The following is a 20,602-nucleotide window of genomic DNA, read 5'->3' as shown; positions in this document are numbered from 1 at the left end:
TTAAATTTAATAATTGAATTATATTTAATTATATTATCAGAAAGCCAGCAGGGCATTAAACATGGCAACAAAAATGAGTGCATCCTTAGTGAACATGTCAAAACTGTGTCCAAAGTGTGAATATTTTGTGTGCGCACCATCGTTATCCAGCACTGCCTTAATCCTCCTGCACATGGAATTCACCAGAGCTGCACAGGTTGTTGCTGGGATCCTCTTAAACTCCTCCATAATGACATCACAGAGCTGCTGGATGTTAAACACATGGCGCTTCAGCCATAAGGGTTAGGTCTGGAGACATACTTGGCCACTCCATCACCTTCACCCTCAGCTTCCTCAGCAAGGCAGTGGTCATCTTGGTGATGTGTTTGGGGTCGTTATTATGTTGGAAAACTGCAGTTCGGACCAGTTTCTGAAGGGAGGGCGTCATGGTCTGCTTCAGAATGTTACAGTACATGTTGGAATCCTTTTTTTTTCAATGACTCCCCAGTACCAGCAGAATTCATGCATCCCCAGACCACGATGCTGCCACCACCATGCTTCACTGTAGGCAAGACACAGTTTTCTTGGTTTTCCTCACCAGGGCGTCACCACACATGCTAAACACCATCTGAGCCAAACAAGATTATTTTAGTCCCATCAGAAGACATGGCATGGTTTCAGTAATTCATGCTCTTGGACATGTCGTCTTCAGCAAACTGTTTGAGGGTTTCTTGTGAGCAGCTTCAGAAGAGGCTTCTTCTGGGACGACGGCCTGCAAACCGACTTGTTGCAGTGTGTGGCGTACGGTCTGAGCACTGACATACACCATTTGGATTTTACCTCATGTGGAGTTTGTACATTGGACTTATTTGAGTGTTTAAAAGCTCTGGCAAGGAGAAGCTGGTGTTGGATCTACGATGATCTCAAATGCTGAGCTATTTTATGAGTTGCTCTGTAGCTCCTGGTTCCATAACATCAACTGACTGTATAAAACTGTAGAAAGGACATTACTCATAATCACACACATTCCAGTGCTCATGTTAGTTCTCACTCTGCAGTGTTCTGTATAGTTTTTAAGATCACACTTTTGATATCACCCACGTGAGGATGGGTTTCCCTGTTTGAATCTGGTTTGTTCACCTTAATTCTTAAATTCTGTAAAGCTGCTTTGAGACAATGTCCATTGTGAAAAGTGCCATAGAAATAAACTTGACTGTTATCACTAAGAGTGGACTCACTTCTGTTGCCAGTTATTTAGACAATAATGGCTGTATGTTGAGATATTTTTAAAGGACAGTAAATTTATACTGCTATACAAGCTGCACATTGACTCCTCTAATTTATTTATAAATTTTTTTTGGTACATTCCTCAGGAATATATTAAGTGGCGGATCACAAGTTTGTTTGGTCTTCGCCTCGCAATTTGAGTGCATTTTTTAAATTATTCTAATTAAACTTGAAAGCCGGGAGAAGCCGAAAGCAGAAGAAGAAGAATTAAACTTAAAACATACACAACAATGTCAGGGGTATAAAAAAGAAACTAGAGTTGGCGCAGTGTCACTGTGGCGACTCGCTCCGTACTGGAAATACGATTTTCTTTGCACATTCATCAAAACTTTATAGAATTCATAGCACTAGCATTATCCATTAGCCACTTCCTGGTTAGTGTCTAACACTACTAACTGTAACACACACACACACACACACACACACACACACACACACACAGTGATAGTCTAACACGCCTGCTAGATGACCCAAGTGTCACCAACTCGAAATGTGATTGGTTAAAGCAGCAGTTTTATTGTCATGTACTTTGATACTAATATTTATTTAGCGATTCGGATATGGTTTAGCGCAGCAGAGGAGACCTGGCTGACCCTGAAGGTCTGCCACTGGTAGGAACACACTTGTACTTGTGCACATTAGAAGAAGGATATTGGAGTGTAACATGGTTAACAATATCATTACAATATTCAGTTTTAAGTCTCACTTGGCAGCACATTGTGGAAATCATTTCTTGGATCAGTGACTGGTTTATTTTGTGATGACGTTACTGGATGGATTCTTTGTCTGTTTATCAGTTACCCGAACTGTGGCCTTTGAGTGAATTAAATTGTGACAAGGCATGAAAAATGAAATTCATGCACACTTCTGTCATGGGTTGCAACCCAGGAAACACTAGGGCTGATCCAGGAACTGGGAACAGGATGGGAAGTACAGTGCATCACAGACCCACACACCCACACACACACACACACACACACACACACACACACACACACACACCCACACACCCACACACACATTTCTTTTGTGGTTTCTGTGGGTATCTGGTGAGTATGTTCCTTGTGTCTGTTAACCTTGCATCACAGACCAACACACCCACACACCCACACACACACACACCCACACACCCACACACACATTTCTTTTGTGGTTTCTGTGGGTATCTGGTGAGTATGTTCCTTGTGTCTGTTAACCTTGCATCACAGACCATCACACACACACACACACACACACACACACCACACACACACACACACACACACACACACACATTTCTTTTGTGGTTTCTGTGGGTATCTGGTGAGTATGTTCCTTGTGTCTGTTAACCTTGCATCACAGACCATCACACACACACACACACACACACACACACACACACACACACACACACACACACACACACACACACACACACACACACACACACACACACACACACACACACACACATTTCTCTTGTGGTTTCTGTGGGTATCTGGTGAGGATGTTTCTTGTGTCTGTTGACCTTCACAGTTCACAGGGAAGGATATTGGACATTGGTTGGAGATTTATTTTACATTGACTTTATATAAGTAAAGAATGTTTCGCAACAAACCGAGTAAAAGTTTCTCCACTTTTTTCTTCTCACTGCAGGACGCTGATGGGGCCGTATGGAGTAGATCGAGCTGTGCATCTGATGCAGTTTTCAGACTGTGAGAATGGATTAGGTAAGAATATTTGGGAAAACAGACATTAGCATGCTTTCTCTTTATGTGAAATATATACCTGTGTGTGTGTGTGTGTGTGTGTGTGTGTGTGTGTGTGTATATATTATTTATATTATATATATAAATAAATATGTAACATATGTAACAATAAATATAGAATATTATTGTTTGGCAGTTTTAATTAATGCAGTTTATTAATATTAACATTTGTGAACATCAACAGTTTACATTTTTAAAACTATGTTAAATAAAATAAATAAAAAATGCAAATAAAATAGAATGAATCCAATTAACGCAATCAACTTTTTCAAAAATTCTATTCTAGTCATTGTTCAAATTGGCACAAATTAAATGGATAAAATTAAATGGAACAAAACTTTATGGAATAGTTTACATTAGTAAATATTAATATTTGAGTAATACAGATGTGTAAATAAATGTGTGTTTGTGTGTTTTACCTTTAAATATTTAATCTTCTTCAGGTTTCAACTCTTCTAATTATTTCAGCATCCTTTGACAAATGTCTTCAGTCTTTTCATCCCTCATTCATTCACCCCCACAATGTGATTAATGTAATGATTATATCAACCGGTTTAATCTTCGAGGTAACTTTCCACCTTAGCAATACAGTACGTTTGTAGATTGTACATTTCATGACAGAAAAAAAACGGAAAGAAAATGTTTTTTTCCACAAAGTCCAATATGTTTCCTGTATCGTGACTTTCTGCCTTGATCAAAACCACGTTTGAACACACATTATATATATTGGTGCTACATTTGACACTCTTTGAGTACACCATATAGTATAGAGTTACTAATACATTTATGTACAGTACATTAGTAATTCATAGTATAAGTTATAAGTATTAGTCATTTATACAGTATGAGGCCAAAAGTATGTGGACGCCCCCCGGACGTCCCCCGTATATTCAACCAACTACATTGGTTAAATATACACCATCACAGAGCTGAAGATGTTGAGCTTTTCGTTGGGAGAGACGAGGATGGACAGGATTAGAAACAAGTTTATTAGAGGGACAGGGCATGTAGGACGTTTTGGAGACAAAGCAAGGGAGGCGAGATTAAGATGGTTTGGACACGGGGTATATCAGTAGAAGAATGCTGAGGATGGAGCCACCAGGAAGAAGGAAAAGAGGAAGACCAAGAAGGAGGTTTATGGATGTGGTGAAGGAAGACATGCAGGTAGTTGGGTTGAAAGATTCAGATGTAGAGGACAGAGGGGTATGGAGACGGATGATCTGCTGTGGCGCCCCCTAATGGGAGAAGAAGAAGAAGGGTGATGTCATCATATGCTGTAGTGTTACTATTCCCCTTCACTGGAACGTACAAGCTGGATCGTGTTTCAACATGACCGTGCTCCTGTGCACCAATTGAAGGATGTGGAAATGATGTTATTGTGCACCTGCTAAAAGGCCTAATAACCCTGGGAACACGTGATGGCTGAAATCTGATTGGATAGAAACTCTAAACATACACTACCAAAAACAACCTGAAATAAATCTGGAATTTGGATGTCAACAACCATGTATGGTCAGGTGTCCACAAACCTTTTGCTATAGATACTGTAGATCCCAAGAACTGTTTGTACTGTATTTCATCCAAATTACTGTGCATATGAGGCTCTAAAATATCATACACTGTAGTTATTTTGACTCTCAAGCTCTCTCTCTACACACGAGCTCCGTGAGCCAGCGGTAAGCTCCTTAACACTGTTCTGCTTACAGCGCACACGCATCGCTGTGTATTAAACCCACCGCAATCACACACACTGATGCACTTACACAGCGGAATGCATTATACGACATCAAACACAGTCTCAGAGAGACAGCTTTTAAAACTTTTACACTGTGTGTGTGTGTTTGCTTTTTCATCATGTAAAAAGAAAAATGGAAATCATGCACTGGTGTGAGGAACATAAGCCAGAGGAATGAGATATTTCTATAAAAATTCTACATATATTACAGTATTTCTGAAGTTTATTCTCACATTTAAAATTTGACCTCGGGGTGACGATTGTGATGATGATGATGATGATGATGATGCTGTAGTTTATCAGTTATTATTAGCAATAGATCACATTATTGCATGCGATCTGAGACACAACTTACACCTGGATTCTGTGAACATAAACAGTTCCTGTGCTTTTTGGAAGCACTTTGTGTTAAAAATGGTACCTGGAGGTGGTGGTGGGACAAACCTCTAATAAAACAGGTCTAATGCTTATTTTATTTGCATGTTTGTCACACTTGAATGTTTCAGATCATCAAACTAATTTAAATATTAGTAAACTAGAACACGTTCTTGAGGGAAAACACGCGCTGGTGTGAGGAACCAGTGTGTGAACTTCGCAAACTGAATTTTAGTAGCCCCAATCTACTTTAGATTACCTTTACATATTTTGCACACGCACATACACCCCTGAACAATGACAATACCACAATGCACATGCCTTTCTATGATGTTGTTTTTAACTCTACACACTTTTTTCTTGCATTTCATATCTTTGCACACTTGTAATTTTTTTTGGTCTTAGGCTATTTAGAGGAATCACAAACTCTTAAATCTTGAATCTAAACACTAAAAACAGACTTCGGCAGCCATAAATTGTGGGATTCTGTAAATCTGAGTCCATTTATGCCCTTATTCAGAGCGATTTTCATTTGTCTCATTCATGCAACTGAGCAGCTATGGGCTTAGGGGCCTTTCTCAGGGGCCCAGAAATGGCAGCTTGGTGTGGCTGATTTTTTAACTCACCTCAGCTACCACCTTCTCCACTAACCTGTCTCATCATGCACCCCAGAACTACAAAGAGCAGACTTTACAGCCCATATGGCATCAGTTACAGAGTTGTTTGTGTTAGTTTGTGGAAATTTGTTATAGCTGTTTATTATTCCACAACATCACACACAGATCTATTTACTACATCATTACTCACCCTGCAGTTCCTTATCTTCTTTCTGCAGGTATCAAAGTCATTGGGGGTGTCAAAGAAGCAACAGGAGAAGAGTTTGGAGTGTATGTGAAGAGAATCTTACCAGGTGGCCTTGCTTCCTCTGATGGTGCGTTATTCGCAGTTTTTGTGTTTCGAATTCATCAGGCATCTTTCATAGTCACCCATTAAGTGACGACGACAACACCAGGTAGTCGTGAATAGATTCCTCATAACATATTAAAGCCACAGAACATCACACAAAGATATGGAGGGAAATGTATAACAGGATTTTGAATCAATAAACCTAAAAAATCATATCAATAAGTGCAGAACAGACACACGGCGGTCGGGATTTGAATTTTGCATGTCGGCAAAAAATCAAATTAATTATTACAGGCTGAATCGTCTGTGCGAGCACGTAGTATAGCACAACATCGACGCAGGGGGAAAACAATTACAAATTCATTCACAGAATTAAATTCGAACGGAGTACATAATATATAGAACTTTAAAGAATCTCCCAGACATTGCTGAATATTTTATCCATAATATATTTTATTTATTTTTCTTAAATATTTTATTCATGCATGTCACAAATATTTATTAAAAGCTTATTTATTGGTAAAATTTTTATTATATTGTTATAATATATATTATATTATTTATGGTCTTGAGACCATTTTATTTAAAGGTCTCGGTCTTGTCTCTGTCTTAACCACACTCTAAGTGGACTTGAGGGTGTATTTCAAGACCAGTCCAGACTTTTTGGTTCCTGGGTTCCTGGCTAAGTCTGGTTCTTCTCAAGGTTGCATCTTCAGACCATCTTCGGGACTTTTCCCTTGTTACTGTCACCACTGGCTCGCTCATTAGGAATAAACTTATATGGACTAATTTATGAACATTTTCCTTCGTAATTTATTTATTTTTTTAAAACTGCTTTGGGACAATTTTCCATTGAAAAAAGCACTAAACTAAATATAATTGAATGTAACTGAATAAGCAGTGGATAAAGATGTTCATTTCAGCTGCTTGGTGTTTATATTTGTTTGTTCATAGAAACCAAAGGAAAATTTCCTACACAAAATTCACCTTTACAATGACTTTTTATTATTATGGTTATTTTTAGTCTTCTATGAACCTTTTAGATGAATTGAAGGAGTGCTGTTTTGGTCTTTGGTCTCCACACACTCTGTTTTTAGTCTCGGTTTAAGTGGTCTTGACACTAGAAATTACTTTAGAAGCTTGACTATATTGTTCTTGTGCAATATCAGCTCAGATGTGGAGGATTATTGAATCCAGGTGTCGCTGTCTGATATTTAAATGCTGAAAATTCCTTCATAAAAAATCCAGAATACAATTTTGAGGCCAGTATTATGCCCATAAATATGAATTCCTTTAAAGTTGTCCCTTTAAAATCTATATATTTTATTGCAGGAAAGTCATTAACCAGTGACATTATTTATCTCGTGGACTGATTTCTATGGATAAAGTTATGAATAAACCCAAATAAAAAGTGGAATGTGCATCATACTTGTCACATGCACTTGTCAACCCTCTGTTTGCACACTTAAGTTGCACCAAAATGTTACATCCACACAAATGTTTACGTGTACAGTATTTATTTTTGATTTGTATACGGACAACCAATTTTGCTGTGCTACTGCTTTTTTCTCGTCTCATGTTGCCCCTCCCCTTTTTGCACTAAATTTTGCACGTGTTGTCAGTTTAGAGTGATGTGTAGCGTTCCTGTGTTCCTTGCGTTCCTTTTTGTTCATTTATGTTGTTCGCTGTCGCACCTTGGTCCTGGGAAAACGTTCTTTCGTTTCACTGTGTACTGCACTGTACATGTTTAAAATGACAATAAAGCCGACTCGACTCGAAGTAATGGAGGAAGTGGTAGCTCAAGGGATAAAATGTTGGACTTCTGATCAGAAGGTCATCGGTTTGAGCAAGGACCTTAACCCTGGATTTCTCAGCTCTATAACTGTAAATGTAAATCGCTCTGGATAAAGGCACGATCCAAATGCTGTAGAGCTGTAAATATCTACCACAGTTAAGTTGTTTGAGCGTTTTGTGCTGTGGCTTCTATCTGATCTGAGGTTTGTCTGCGTTGCTGTTTCTCAGGAGCAAGCAGGATTACACACATCACACATCCGCAAACAAAATTCGAACGACAGTATGACGTTTTCCGGTCATGTCCTTAAAAACCAGACGTTGCAGACATTGGAAATCCCTGAAGCCCTTTTTTTCTTTATCATGTCTAAAAATAAGCGAGCTGATGTTAAACACTTGTGACATGGTTTCACTTAAGAGATAAAAAAAAAAAAAAAAAAAGAACAGTGAGGTGAACCTGACCTACATCTGGAGAGAAGGTTCTAGAATAGATCAATGCCCTATACATTTAGTTTGTCCTGTTTTAACACCTGGATTAGCCAACTTTTATGGTGTGTGTGTGTGGATGTTGTGTAGGTAATTTTCTAAATATAATTCGAAATGGATAAAACTATAGCAAAGCAATCATTTGACATTACATGCCATTATTTGATTGATTAATTGATGATTGTGCAATATTTCATGCTTCATGTCAATAAAATATTAACTTCATGTCCTCACTGTTTGAAAATTTAGGACACCTGCAGCCTGGAGACCAGATCTTGGAGGTGAATGGAGAAAGTTTGATTGGTGTAACAAGTGAGAGGTGCGTCTCATTACACACCGAGCTACACTGATTCATTTCAGCTCAGTTGGAGATAACTTAGATTTAATAACTATAGATTGTATATACACTGACCTGACCATAAGATTGGTATTTGTTCCTTTTTAAACATCTCATTCCTCATGTAGTCTCCATTTGCTCATATAATATCCTCCATTCTTCTGGGAAGATGTTCCACTAGATTTTGGAGTGTGCTTGTGGAGGTCAAAGCTCTATAGCACACAAGATCTATGTGCACGGCGGTCTTGTCATGCTGGAACAGGTTCAGGGCTCCTAGTTTGTGTGGCTGGGAAAAGTTCATGCTGTCACAGGCAAAGATGTCGTATACGATAGGGATGTGCATCTTCATAACTGAGGTCGATGCGATTCACATCTCGATGCATAGCCAACGATACTGTACATTAAAGATACATATGAAGCAGCTACCGATACCGATACTATTCACCCTTATTATGATGCAGTGCGATCCGATTTCAAACCAGACGTTCTTTTCCTGATGTGTCTGCAGAAAGATGCAGCTCTACCTCTGCCATGTTAATCTGTATTCTATGTGACTCTCAGGATACGCCTCGTTCTCCGTAGTGTTGATGCGTCACATTCACGTAGCAGCAGCAGGAGAGAATGTCCTCCAGAAACGAGGAGAAATCGATCTACATATCAAATATTGGTCACAGATTATTGGTCACTTTCTAAATGATAAATGTATAGCACTAATGCTAATAATTATATATAAATATATTGGTTTGTACCGACGCAAATCTGTTACAAACGATGCATCGCGCGCACTTTTATTTTTTTGCCTCTGTCTTTGGGGTAACAGATTGGAGAAGATCAGTTGCCCAAATACTTTTTGGACATATAGTGTCTACAATATCTTTCAGTTCAAATTAATAAAATGCAAAAATTGCATCCTTCTTCCAATCTGTTTATCTATGAATTGTGAATTCTTGTATTTGCTTTATTTCATTTTATTTGATTGAATGTGAGTTTTCTTTCTTTCTTTCTTTCTTTCTTTCTTTCTTTCTTTCTTTCTTTCTTTCTTTCTTTCTTTCTTTCTTTCTTTCTTTCTTTCTTTCTTTCTTTCTTTCTTTCTTTCTTTCTTTCTTTCTTTCTTCCCACCTCTATGATTTCAGAGCAGTGGATATTCTCAGAGCGGCTTCGTCCACAAATCACATGCGTCTTCTGATAGCACGAGACGGGGAAGCTCGGTAACTAACACACACCAGTACTGGTACACTGGTCTTTGGTTCACATTGTTTGACTCCATTACTCACCACCGGAGCTCAGATGTTCATACAATATGCATTTGGTAAATAAAAATGAGTATACGCATGCAAAAGCTTGATGTTTCAATCAAACAAAGTCCAACCTACACAGACATATTTATTACACCAAGCTAGATGTGGCTACAGAGGGTAAAAGCAGTGATCATTTGGCGTGGCTGGAAGGCAGGAACGAGGCAACCATGAGATGGAACAACGATCCAGAACATTATCATTACGTTCCAAAAAAAAGTCTTCCACTCTAAAGTGTTTCTCCATCTTAAGGTTGATTATAATTTTAGAAATTGTTATTAATAGAACCTCTTTACAAATTTGGAGAAGTTAGTTATATTAAGAGCCCTAGAGGAACCCTTGTTTTATGAGAGCATATCATGGATTTTCTTATACCATGTGGTTCCTCAGGAGTTCTTGGGATACTTACACCTAACATAGAGTTCTACAGAACACCTTTTGAGGTTTTTTTCTACCACACGTCACTGTGTGGTTCAGTGCTTCAGTGTTATCTGAAATGGTTCATCACAAATAATATACAGATTCATCGTTTAACCCACAAGACAGTCCATTTGAATTAAATCCTGAATTTATAACAGGTTTATAGTGCTAAAGTTGGTGAATAACTGCCAAGCTAGCTAACTACAGTGACAAGCCCATGGTACTTGGTATAACACTAACCTTTAAGTGGATATCTGGTCATGAGCTCAAATCCCAGCCCCCAGATAAGAGTGTTCACCAAATGCCATAAACGTAAAAGTAAATTACTCTTAGATAGGTAACAATTATTGTTTCATTAACATACTCCAGTGGTTCTCAAAAGAACAAACAATTAGGTCATTAATATAAGTGCATTAAAACATCAGTTAAGATTCCTAAAACAACTGCACTTTTTATTTCTCTGTTTCTGAACTTGATGCTGTTTGATGTTGTTGATGTTGAACTTAATATTCCAATAATTTGGACATTTTTAAACATGAAGTATTTTATTACCATTTTTTGTGATTATGGAGGACAGGTGGGGTTTAAAAAAACACCCCCCTCCAAAGTGTGAATGGCAGAAAAAAGTTTGAGAACCACTGACATGCTCCAATTGCAGTTTTATGTTGCAACTCGGAGTTAGCTGGTGCATTTATACTCGAGCTAATTCCAGTTTCCGGTTTCTGACCACATATATATATATATATATACTTAAACTTTTTCATTTTTGACGGTAATGTGAATAAATATCCATATACGTTTTGTATACGCATCAGTGGTAACCGCAATAGGATGAGATTACTCTGTTTCTCTGGAGTATATGCGAGAAAGAGAGCAGATTGCAGGGAATCTAAGAGGATGAGATGGGGGGGGGGTAGTCTTTAATCCGTGCTCTGTATTTAACCTGCGTTTTACAGGATTAAAGATCTCAAGCGAAGGGTACGAAGGTTTGCAGTCTCCAGGGTCAAAATGTTGGACCTCACATTATATTAATATATTAATACAAAACAGATTTCAAATGTTGTAATCTAATGAACGTATCCAGGCAGAACAGCCACCATATAGAACACGAGCAGTCATGTTTACATCACTGACTCCCTCTGTCTCTTCCACGTTAACCCCATACTTCTTGTTACCTTCTGCCTGCTCATTGTTGGCTTCGATAACTAACATAGTTATAAAATATAAATGACCTTCTTTTGTCTTTAAAATGGTACATGTCCTCAGTTGTTCATGGGTTCATGAAATGTTTTCTGTTTTCATGCGAAATTGGGCTTTTAAACAGTTTGAGGCGCATTAAATAAAAAGCTGAAATATGCGGTTGCAATCTTTTTTTTTTTCTTTCCTCCAAGGAAAGAGTTTGCAGAGCTGATGGAGAAATACGGCCCAAACGGCAGTTCTGGCTCCACGAGAAACTCCCCCATTCAGCACAGTGAGTCTCTCGTTCTTCTCTGTTCTGATTCGTGCTTTTTTTCTACAAAAATCATCTTATCATATCAAGTTTGGACGTTTTGCTTTCCTGTGTTAAAGCAGGCAGATATTTGGACAGCACATCATCGGGGTCCTCGTCCAGATCTCAGAGTCCTCTCCTGCTCAGTCCAGCTGCTACTCAGAATGCATATAGTAACACAGGGCAGCTACTGCGCTCGCTCAGGTATATCTTACACACACACACACACACACACACACACGGGTTTGAATCGGACAGAAATGCATATGCAAGCACCATGCTATTTACGTGTGTGTGTGTGTGTGTGTGTGTGTGTGTGTGTGTGTGTGTGTGTGTGTGTGTGTGTGTGTGTGTGTGTGTGTGTGTGTGCAGTCACCCAGGTGAAGGTGTGATCCAGCTGATCTCAGTGGTTCGCTATGGGACTCTGGGCCTCTCGATCAGTGGAGGTTCTAACAGACCAGACGGTCCGGCTGTGTTCATACAGGAAGTGGTGTCAGGAGAAGACTGCCATAGGGTAACCCAACATTCCATTCTAATGAGAGTGTATGGAAATAAATGATGAAGACTGCAACGCCATGTGTGACATAGAGGGCTGAGGTGTTTAACATATTTAATGCAGTTAGATGATATGTTTTTATGTTCTTTCTGCATGCAGGATGGACGCCTCAAAGCAGGAGATCAGCTCATAGCTGTTAACAAGGAGTCTCTAATCGGAGTCACTCACGAGGAGGCCAAAAACGCCATTGGCAGAGTGAAACTCAGGTGAACATCGTGTGTTCCCGTGCATTTAAACCCAAACCGTACCATCATACCCCGTACTGAAGGTTTTAGTCGATGTCTGATACTCTGCTGTGTTCCCCCCCTGAAGCCATGAGCCGATGGTGGAAATTGCCTTCATTCCACTGAAAGGCCATTTTCCCTGCAGCACGTCGCTACACAGCGGAGTTCAGAGAGCCGGAGCCAAGAGCAGGTTTAAAGTGCACGTCACATGTCCTCAGGTGAGCACAGGATTAAAAAGTAACGCTTTTCTGGAGAAAAACACAACAGCAGCAACATCTGGTTCTATCTTGTGTTGTAACAGGTTCGACCAGAAGACACGCCACCGTGCTTGTCTCCTGACGTCAGTCCCGCAGACATTCACGTCTCAGGTAGGATTATAATAAACCGAGAGTGAGTCTATAGTGAGTCTATAGTGAGTGTAGAGTAAGTCTATAGTGAGTGTAGAGTGAGTCTATAGTGAGTGTAGAGTGAGTCTATAGTAAGTGTAGAGTGAGTCTATAGTGAGTGTAGAGTGAGTCTATAGTGAGTGTAGAGTGAGTCTATAGTGAGTGTAGAGTGAGTCTATAGTGAGTGTAGAGTGAGTCTATAGTGAGTGTAGAGTGAGTCTATAGTGAGTGTAGAGTGAGTCTATAGTGAGTGTAGAGTGAGTCTATAGTGAGTGTAGAGTGAGTCTATAGTAAGTGTAGAGTGAGTCTATAGTGAGTGTAGAGTGAGTCTATAGTGAGTGTAGAGTGAGTCTATAGTGAGTGTAGAGTGAGTCTATAGTGAGTGTAGAGTGAGTCTATAGTGAGTGTAGAGTGAGTCTATAGTGAGTGTAGAGTGAGTCTATACTGAGTGTAGAGTGAGTCTATACTGAGAGTGTAGAGAGAGTCTATAGTGAGTCTATAGTGAGTCTATATTGAGTGTAGAGTAAGTCTATAGTGAGTGTAGAGTGAGTCTATAGTGAGTGTAGAGTGAGTCTATAGTGAGTGTAGAGTGAGTCTATAGTGAGTGTAGAGTGAGTCTATAGTGAGTGTAGAGTGAGTCTATAGTGAGTGTAGAGTGAGTCTATAGTGAGTGTAGAGTGAGTCTATAGTGAGTGTAGAGTGAGTCTATAGTGAGTGTAGAGTGAGTCTATACTGAGAGTGTAGAGTGAGTCTATACTGAGAGTGTAGAGAGAGTCTATAGTGAGTCTATAGTGAGTCTATATTGAGTGTAGAGTCGGTCTAGAGTGAGTCTATAGTGTGAGTCTATAGTGAGTGTAGAGAGAGTCTATAGTGAGTGTAGAGTGAGTCTATAGTGAGTGTAGAGTGAGTCTATAGTGAGTGTAGAGTGAGTCTATAGTGTGAGTCTATAGTGAGTGTAGAGAGAGTCTATAGTGAGTGTAGAGTGAGTCTATAGTGAGTGTAGAGTGAGTCTATAGTGAGTGTAGAGTGAGTCTATAGTGAGTGTAGAGTGAGTCTATAGTGAGTGTAGAGTGAGTCTATAGTGAGTGTAGAGTGAGTCTATAGTGAGTGTAGAGTGAGTCTATACTGAGAGTGTAGAGAGAGTCTATAGTGAGTCTATAGTGAGTCTATATTGAGTGTAGAGTCGGTCTAGAGTGAGTCTATAGTGTGAGTCTATAGTGAGTGTAGAGAGAGTCTATATTGAGTGGAGAGTGAAGAGAGAGTCTATCGTGTGTCTGCCTGTCTGTCTGTCTGTCTGTCTATCACCCATTTATTCATCTCTTTGTTTTTCTAATCCTCACAACATTCTTATGTTCCCAACTTTTTCAGTTTTATCTTTTACTCTTTCCCAACGTTTTTCATTACTTTGTTTAGATCTGTCTGCCCCCCCCCTTTCTAATCCCATCCTTCAGCTTTTGCTCTTCTTGTCTCTCATTCTTCTTTTGTTCAATAATACCTTCTTTTTTCTTTTTCATCTCATCGCTCTCACTTTATTCACACAAAATCTTGTTCTTTTTTTATTACAATTTTATTCCCCTATACTTTTCGGTTTGCTTTATTTTCTTTCCCTCAGTTTGGAAATGTGTGAAAACACAGACTTTTATGGTTTTTAAGAGAAACACATGTTCCTTTTGTTTTTAAGCAACAAACTCATGTAAGGGTATAGAGATTGACTCTGACCAAACAAATATATAAACATCCAGAGATTCCACATATCAATGGGTGAGGGCAGTCTAATCACATCTTCCCTCCTGTTCTCCATCTTATGCAAGTTCTACTGTTGTTTGGACTAGATGTTTCCAAACTTTTGATATCTGTGGTGTGCTTTTTTTTTTCTCAGCAGCTTTGACCACACAGAACAACAGCGCTGCATCCAAACCCAAAGTCTCGCTGGACCCCCACATCCGACTGCGATCTGAAAAGCTCGACCTGGTGAGCCTTCAGAGATGAATCCGACCTTCACAATACCAATATTAATGCTAAAAGAATGATTGTTTATGTATCTGTCCTCAGGCTCTGTCTTACCTCGGCCTGGAAGTCACGGAGGAGAACAGGAGGAAAATCAGAGACAGTTTGTCCACAGATCCTCAAGGGACAGTGTCTTATGGAGGTGAATATTCTCTCATGAATGTAAGTGTTTTGATGTTGATAATATTTCTGTACCTTCAGCCAGCTTATTTCGGTCAATTAGAGTTTGTGGAGGTCACACGTAACGTGTACCATGATAAACTGGAGGAGGCGGGGCTCGCAAAGGGACCCTTCATGTTCTCCTATCACGAGGCGGCGAATTTGATGGACATGTCGGCCTTCCACTCACCTGTAAGACCACAGCTTCTGATAGATTTTGTACCGGATTTCTTTTTAAATTTCTTTTTGTATTTAATGACATTTTTTTCTCTTCCAGACGTGTGAGTCGGAGTGCAGCTACAGCAGTGAGGAGATGGAGCCGTTCCAGTCCGAGATGAAGCAGCTGCAGACACACATGAAAGAGATGAAGGTCAAATATATATATTCAATCATCCATTCATCCATCCATTCATCTATCTATATAGACAGCTGTCCACCTGTCTATCCATCTGTCTGTCCATCCATCCATCAGTCTATCCATCTATCTGTCCCTTTGTTCATCATTTTATTAATTTATCTATCCATCTATATATCCATCCATCAGTCTGTCCGTTTATTTATCTATTTATCTATTCATACATCAGTGTATCTATCTATCCATCCATCCATCTATCCATTAGCACCTATTATTCATTAATCAGACCACCCATCCATCGTTCCATCCATCTTCCTATCCATATAGTCATCAGTCTGTTTGTCTGCCTGTCTACATGTCATCCAACTTTTCATTTTCATTTATTTGTCCATCTATCTACCAGTTCATCCATCTATATGTTCCTCTATCCATCATTCTGTTCATCTATCCATCTATCCATCCATACATCCATAAATACATACATACATACATACAAACATCACTCTGTCTATTAATTTATCTTTCCATTCATCCAAATAGCCACTTGACTTTGTCTGCTCTATGACTATCCATCTATCCATCCTTCTATCCATCCATACAAAAATCCGCCAATCAATCCCTCCATTAGCACCTTTTATGCGTCTTTCAGTCTGCCTATCTATTCATCCATAAGTGTGTCTGTCCCTCCATTAGCATCTATTATCCATCCATCCATCCATCCATCCATCCATCCATCCATCCATCCATCCAATCAGCTGTCCTCCATTTTTATAATAGTCCTTCTATCTGTCCATCCTTCCATCATTCTATTTATAAGATAAGACATACTTTTATTTATCCCACAGTGGGAACCTGTTTTATCTATCGATCCATTCCTCCATCCATCCGTTTATCCATCCATTTGTCATTTATTATCGAGCTGAAACAAAAGTGGATGTGGAAGTTATGTTTTGAGATGTTTATGAAAATCCTTCTATGGTTTCAGGGTTTACTGGATGACACAGACGACACTAAAAAACCTCTGGAGGTGGAACTTCAGAAAACCACAGAGGTAAACACAAACGTTCATGATGTCTTTCTGGTGTATTGTGTTGGTTTCGCTATGTTCTACTAGGTTTCTACTAGGTTCTTTACAAGTATGTAACATCCATAATTATATCAATGTGTGTGTATCAGTGTGTATACCAATAATCCATTTGTGTATGTGTGTGTTCCAGAAATCCAAAACCACACTGGAGGAGAATGAGATGTTGAAGAGCAGGCTGAAGGAGGCTGAGGCTGTTCAGATGCAGACTAACAGCGCTGAACAGGACTATGAGGAGGTCATTCAGCTTCTCGAGGCTGAAATCAAAGATCTGAAGGACCAACTTGCTGAAAAGAAAGACACGAGTTTACAGGTGAAGCCTCAGCAAGACTCTCAATGTCCATTCTTTTGTCCATCCGTCTGTATATCCTGAACTTCCTTTTATTAATTCATCCATTTTCCTGTCTAGCTATATAGCTCTTAGTCCATCCATCTATTTCCATTCATCTATCCATTCACTTCTGCATTCTTCAGTCCCTTCATCTATTCAGAATTCATCTATCGTCAATCGATCGTTCCATATTTTCTTTAATCCCTCCATCATTCATACATTCCTCTATTCATTCATACTTACATCCAGCAGTCCAACCATATCTCCATTTATCCATTTATTCACCTATTAATCAATCTATCCAGCCATTAATCTTTTTCGGCTGCTCCCTTTAGGGGGCGCCACAGCTGATCATTCATCTCCATACCCCCCTGTCCTCTACATCTGCCTCTTTTAAACCAACTTACCTGCATGTCTTCCCTCACCACATCCATAAACCTACCTTACTTCCCTTCAACTTGGTCTCCTGAACACACATGTCTACCTTTCTTCTCTCCATCATCTCAGCTTCTCAGAATACAGTGTAATCAGCAATCAGATCATGAATGGGATCTTTTTTCATTTCAGGAAGACATGATGGACCTGAACAAGAGGCTTTCCATTCTCCACAGTCAGCTACGAAAGTCCGAACTCACCAGGAAACATCTGGAAATCTCGAACAAAAAGCTGCTCAGCTTCGCGCATGTAAACAAAACGCAGATAAACACCGTTAATAATGTTTTATGAGTTTTATGAGCGGAAACAAAGCTGATTCGTGAATTCATTTGGAAGGTGCAGCTTGTAATATTGACATGTTTCTCCAGACTAGTTAATATTTATTTTAATGATGGCTTAAAGGATGTTTTATAGTAGTGCCATCGATTTCGCTAGTTTTCTGATTTGTCTTAAAGTGTTTTCATTATAAAAATCGATATATTTGTTTTAACAGAATGTTCATAAAGTCCTGACCAGTGGCAGTTTATTGGCGATGGAGAAAAGGTGAGTGACTCGAAAATAAGCTACAGCGAACAAAAATTCTAATCCCGTTAACTCCTCATGTGCTGAACTCAAGCCCCTCCCCTTCCACCAGATCGTTGCCAGCAATAGACAATCTGGAAATGTCAGACTCCGCCCACCAGCTCGTAGCTGAAGCCAGAGAGCTGATAGAGAGGGTGTGCTCTCTATGTGCAGATGATCACAGTGAGTGACACGTCCAAAAATATAGAGAAAAATCGCATTTTCATAATAGACTTCAATAAGTTCAAAAGGCCCAAATTTAGAAAGTCAGTTTTTTTTGCATCTATAATGAGTTTGTTCATTATTTTTCTTTTCTCTCTCAATGCAGCATTACCACAGATCACTGAGAGATCCATCACCGGTCCAGGGTTCGAGTGTGTGGCTGAGTAAGTTTAGTAATATATATATATATATTTTTGCATTTTACACATTCAAAATACAATAAAAACTAAAATTACGAGATCAAAGTTGTAGCAATACGAGAGTCTCAATATTCTCCGAAAAAAGTTAAACTCACCATAATAGTCATACTGTAGCAATAGGAGAAAAAAATCAGAGACATTTAGCATTGTTCAAGCAGTGTTGAACTCTTTCAGGGTCGATTTCTTTTATCATCATCATTCTCATAACATCTTGAGAGGTCCCCTGGTGGTCTAGTGGTTAAGATGCAGCGCTCCCACCGCTGCGACCCGGGTTCGATTCCCGGTCAGGGAACCATCCCCAGCCACTCTTAGTGCCGGTCCCAAGCCCGGATAAATTGGGGAGGGTTGCGTTAGGAAGGGCATCCAGCGTAAAACATGTGCCAAATCAAACGTGCGGAGGATCCGCTGTGGCGACCCCTAACGGGAGAAGCCGAAAAGAAAGTTAGTATTCTCATAACATCTTGAGAAACATTTCCTCTTCGAATAGCACGCAGATGTAACCATAGTTTTATTGCGCTTTTCACAAAAGACCTCGTCTCAAAGCAGCTTTACACAAATCAACAGTGAAGGTGAACGATGTGTATTTATCCCTGATGAGCAGCCGTGGCGACTGTGGCAAGGAAAAACTACCTTAGATGTTATGAGGAAGAAACCTTGAGAGGAACCAGACTCAAAAGGGAAACCCATCCTCATTTGGGTGACATCAAGCGTGTAATTATAGTCTTTAAAACACTACAGAACACTGGAGAGTGAGAACTAACATGAGTACCGGAGGATAAGATTATAAGTTAGAAATTAGCGTAGCTGCTGTTCATGATATTAACAGCACAAGTTGATAATGTGCATGTGATCAGATGTTCTGGAGCACAAGGTTATGATGTGAGACCTGTTATGTGTAGGCTTTGCTAAAAAGATATGTTTTTAATCTACACTTAATTAAAACGTATAATTGCTTAAGCCGAATTTAAATGTACTAAATCCTACACATCCATTTTATATAAAACAGCAAAACGTTTCTTGCGATTTTGGAATTCGAAACATGTCCTCTTTAATCTTGTAGCTCCGACTTTAGTTTTGAAATATTTTAACTTTAGTCTTATTGTTTCGACTTTATGCTCGTGATTTCGACATTATTCTCAAATGATTTCAAATTTATTCTCAAAATATTTCAACTTTTCTCTCCTAATTCTCAAAATATCTATAATGTTAGTAATATTTGTAATTTTATATTTCTTTCTTTCTTTATTTTAACGTGGCCCTAAAACACCGTCTTACTTCGCCCATTTGTTTGACGAACGCACTTTCAGATTTTCCCTCTGCAGCAAAATATCCGTTGGTTTCGGCTCATGTCGCTGTCAGAAAACTCCGAAATAATCTTCTGGCGTGCAGCGCTGTCTCTCCGTATACCTCACACGCTCAGACTGAGGCTTTACAAAGCGCTGTGGCAGGCTTATTTCTGAAAGGCATAAAGTTGAAGCAAATAGGATTATATTAAGCATTCTGACTAATCCAGGAATCCAGGATATATTTTAGAATTTGGCTATTTAGATTAAATGTGTACATTAACATTGCTGAGTGTGCAGATTTTTATAGGACGTTGTTAAGGTCACTGTTCTCTGGGAATATTAGTGAGGTCACTGTTTTTATAGTCGATCTTAATACTACAATATGGGAGGAGCTGGTCAATTTCCTGAAAAGAGCTGGGACCACCGTTTCCAAGGTTACTGTTGGTAATACACTAAGACGTCATGGTTTGAAATCATGCATGGCACGGAAGGTTCCCCTGCTTAAACCAGCACATGTCCAGGCACGTCTTAAGTTTGCCAATGACCATTTGGATGATCCAGAGGAGTCATGGGAGAAAGTCATGTGGTCAGATGAGACCAAAATAGAACTTTTGGGTCATAATTCCACTAAACGTGTTTGGAGGAAGAAGAATGATGAGTACCATCCCAAGAACACCATTCCTACTGTGAAGCATGGGGGTGGTAGCATCATGCTTTGGGGGTGTTTTTCTGCACATGGGACAGGGCGACTGCACTGTATTAAGGAGAGGATGACCGGGGTCATGTATTGCGAGATTTTGGGGAACAACCTCCTTCCCTCAGTTAGAGCATTGAAGATGGGTCGAGGCTGGGTCTTCCAACATGACAATGACCCGAAGCACACAGCCAGGATAACCAAGGAGTGGCTCTGTAAGAAGCATATCAAGGTTCTGGCATGGCCTAGCCAGT

General features: G+C 39.5%; 1 protein-coding gene across 8 annotated transcripts in view; it reads left to right on the top strand.

Moving 5' to 3' along the window:
• The window catches only part of LOC310740307 (syntaxin-binding protein 4), a 30,413-nt gene that overhangs the window by 7,450 nt on the left and 2,361 nt on the right, over positions 1-20,602 (top strand). For 2 of the 8 annotated variants that reach the window (XM_083566911.1, XM_083566907.1), the window contains exons 2-21: positions 2,902-2,975; positions 5,960-6,055; positions 8,557-8,626; positions 9,778-9,852; positions 11,751-11,830; positions 11,929-12,052; positions 12,221-12,362; positions 12,504-12,610; positions 12,717-12,846; positions 12,930-12,996; positions 14,897-14,985; positions 15,067-15,163; positions 15,245-15,372; positions 15,458-15,550; positions 16,521-16,586; positions 16,753-16,932; positions 17,518-17,634; positions 17,879-17,928; positions 18,020-18,129; positions 18,275-18,332. In XM_083566911.1, coding sequence (XP_083423037.1) covers positions 2,902-2,975; positions 5,960-6,055; positions 8,557-8,626; positions 9,778-9,852; positions 11,751-11,830; positions 11,929-12,052; positions 12,221-12,362; positions 12,504-12,610; positions 12,717-12,846; positions 12,930-12,996; positions 14,897-14,985; positions 15,067-15,163; positions 15,245-15,372; positions 15,458-15,550; positions 16,521-16,586; positions 16,753-16,932; positions 17,518-17,634; positions 17,879-17,928; positions 18,020-18,129; positions 18,275-18,332 — 1,953 coding nt within the window. Of the gene's footprint in view, positions 1-2,690; positions 2,747-2,901; positions 2,976-5,959; positions 6,056-8,556; positions 8,627-9,777; positions 9,853-11,750; positions 11,831-11,928; positions 12,053-12,220; positions 12,363-12,503; positions 12,611-12,716; positions 12,847-12,929; positions 12,997-14,893; positions 14,986-15,066; positions 15,164-15,244; positions 15,373-15,457; positions 15,551-16,520; positions 16,587-16,752; positions 16,933-17,517; positions 17,635-17,878; positions 17,929-18,019; positions 18,130-18,274; positions 18,333-20,602 lie in introns of those variants that run through there. The other 6 variants (XM_083566910.1, XM_083566906.1, XM_083566912.1 and 3 more) reach the window with 4 other exon arrangements.

This window comes from Silurus aristotelis (genome assembly GCF_946808225.1).
Source record: "Silurus aristotelis genome assembly, chromosome: 17".
In the NCBI taxonomy this organism is placed as follows: Eukaryota; Metazoa; Chordata; class Actinopteri; order Siluriformes; family Siluridae; genus Silurus; species Silurus aristotelis.
Note: the sequence above shows the minus strand (reverse complement) of the source record. Positions and strands in the feature narration are given on the sequence as shown.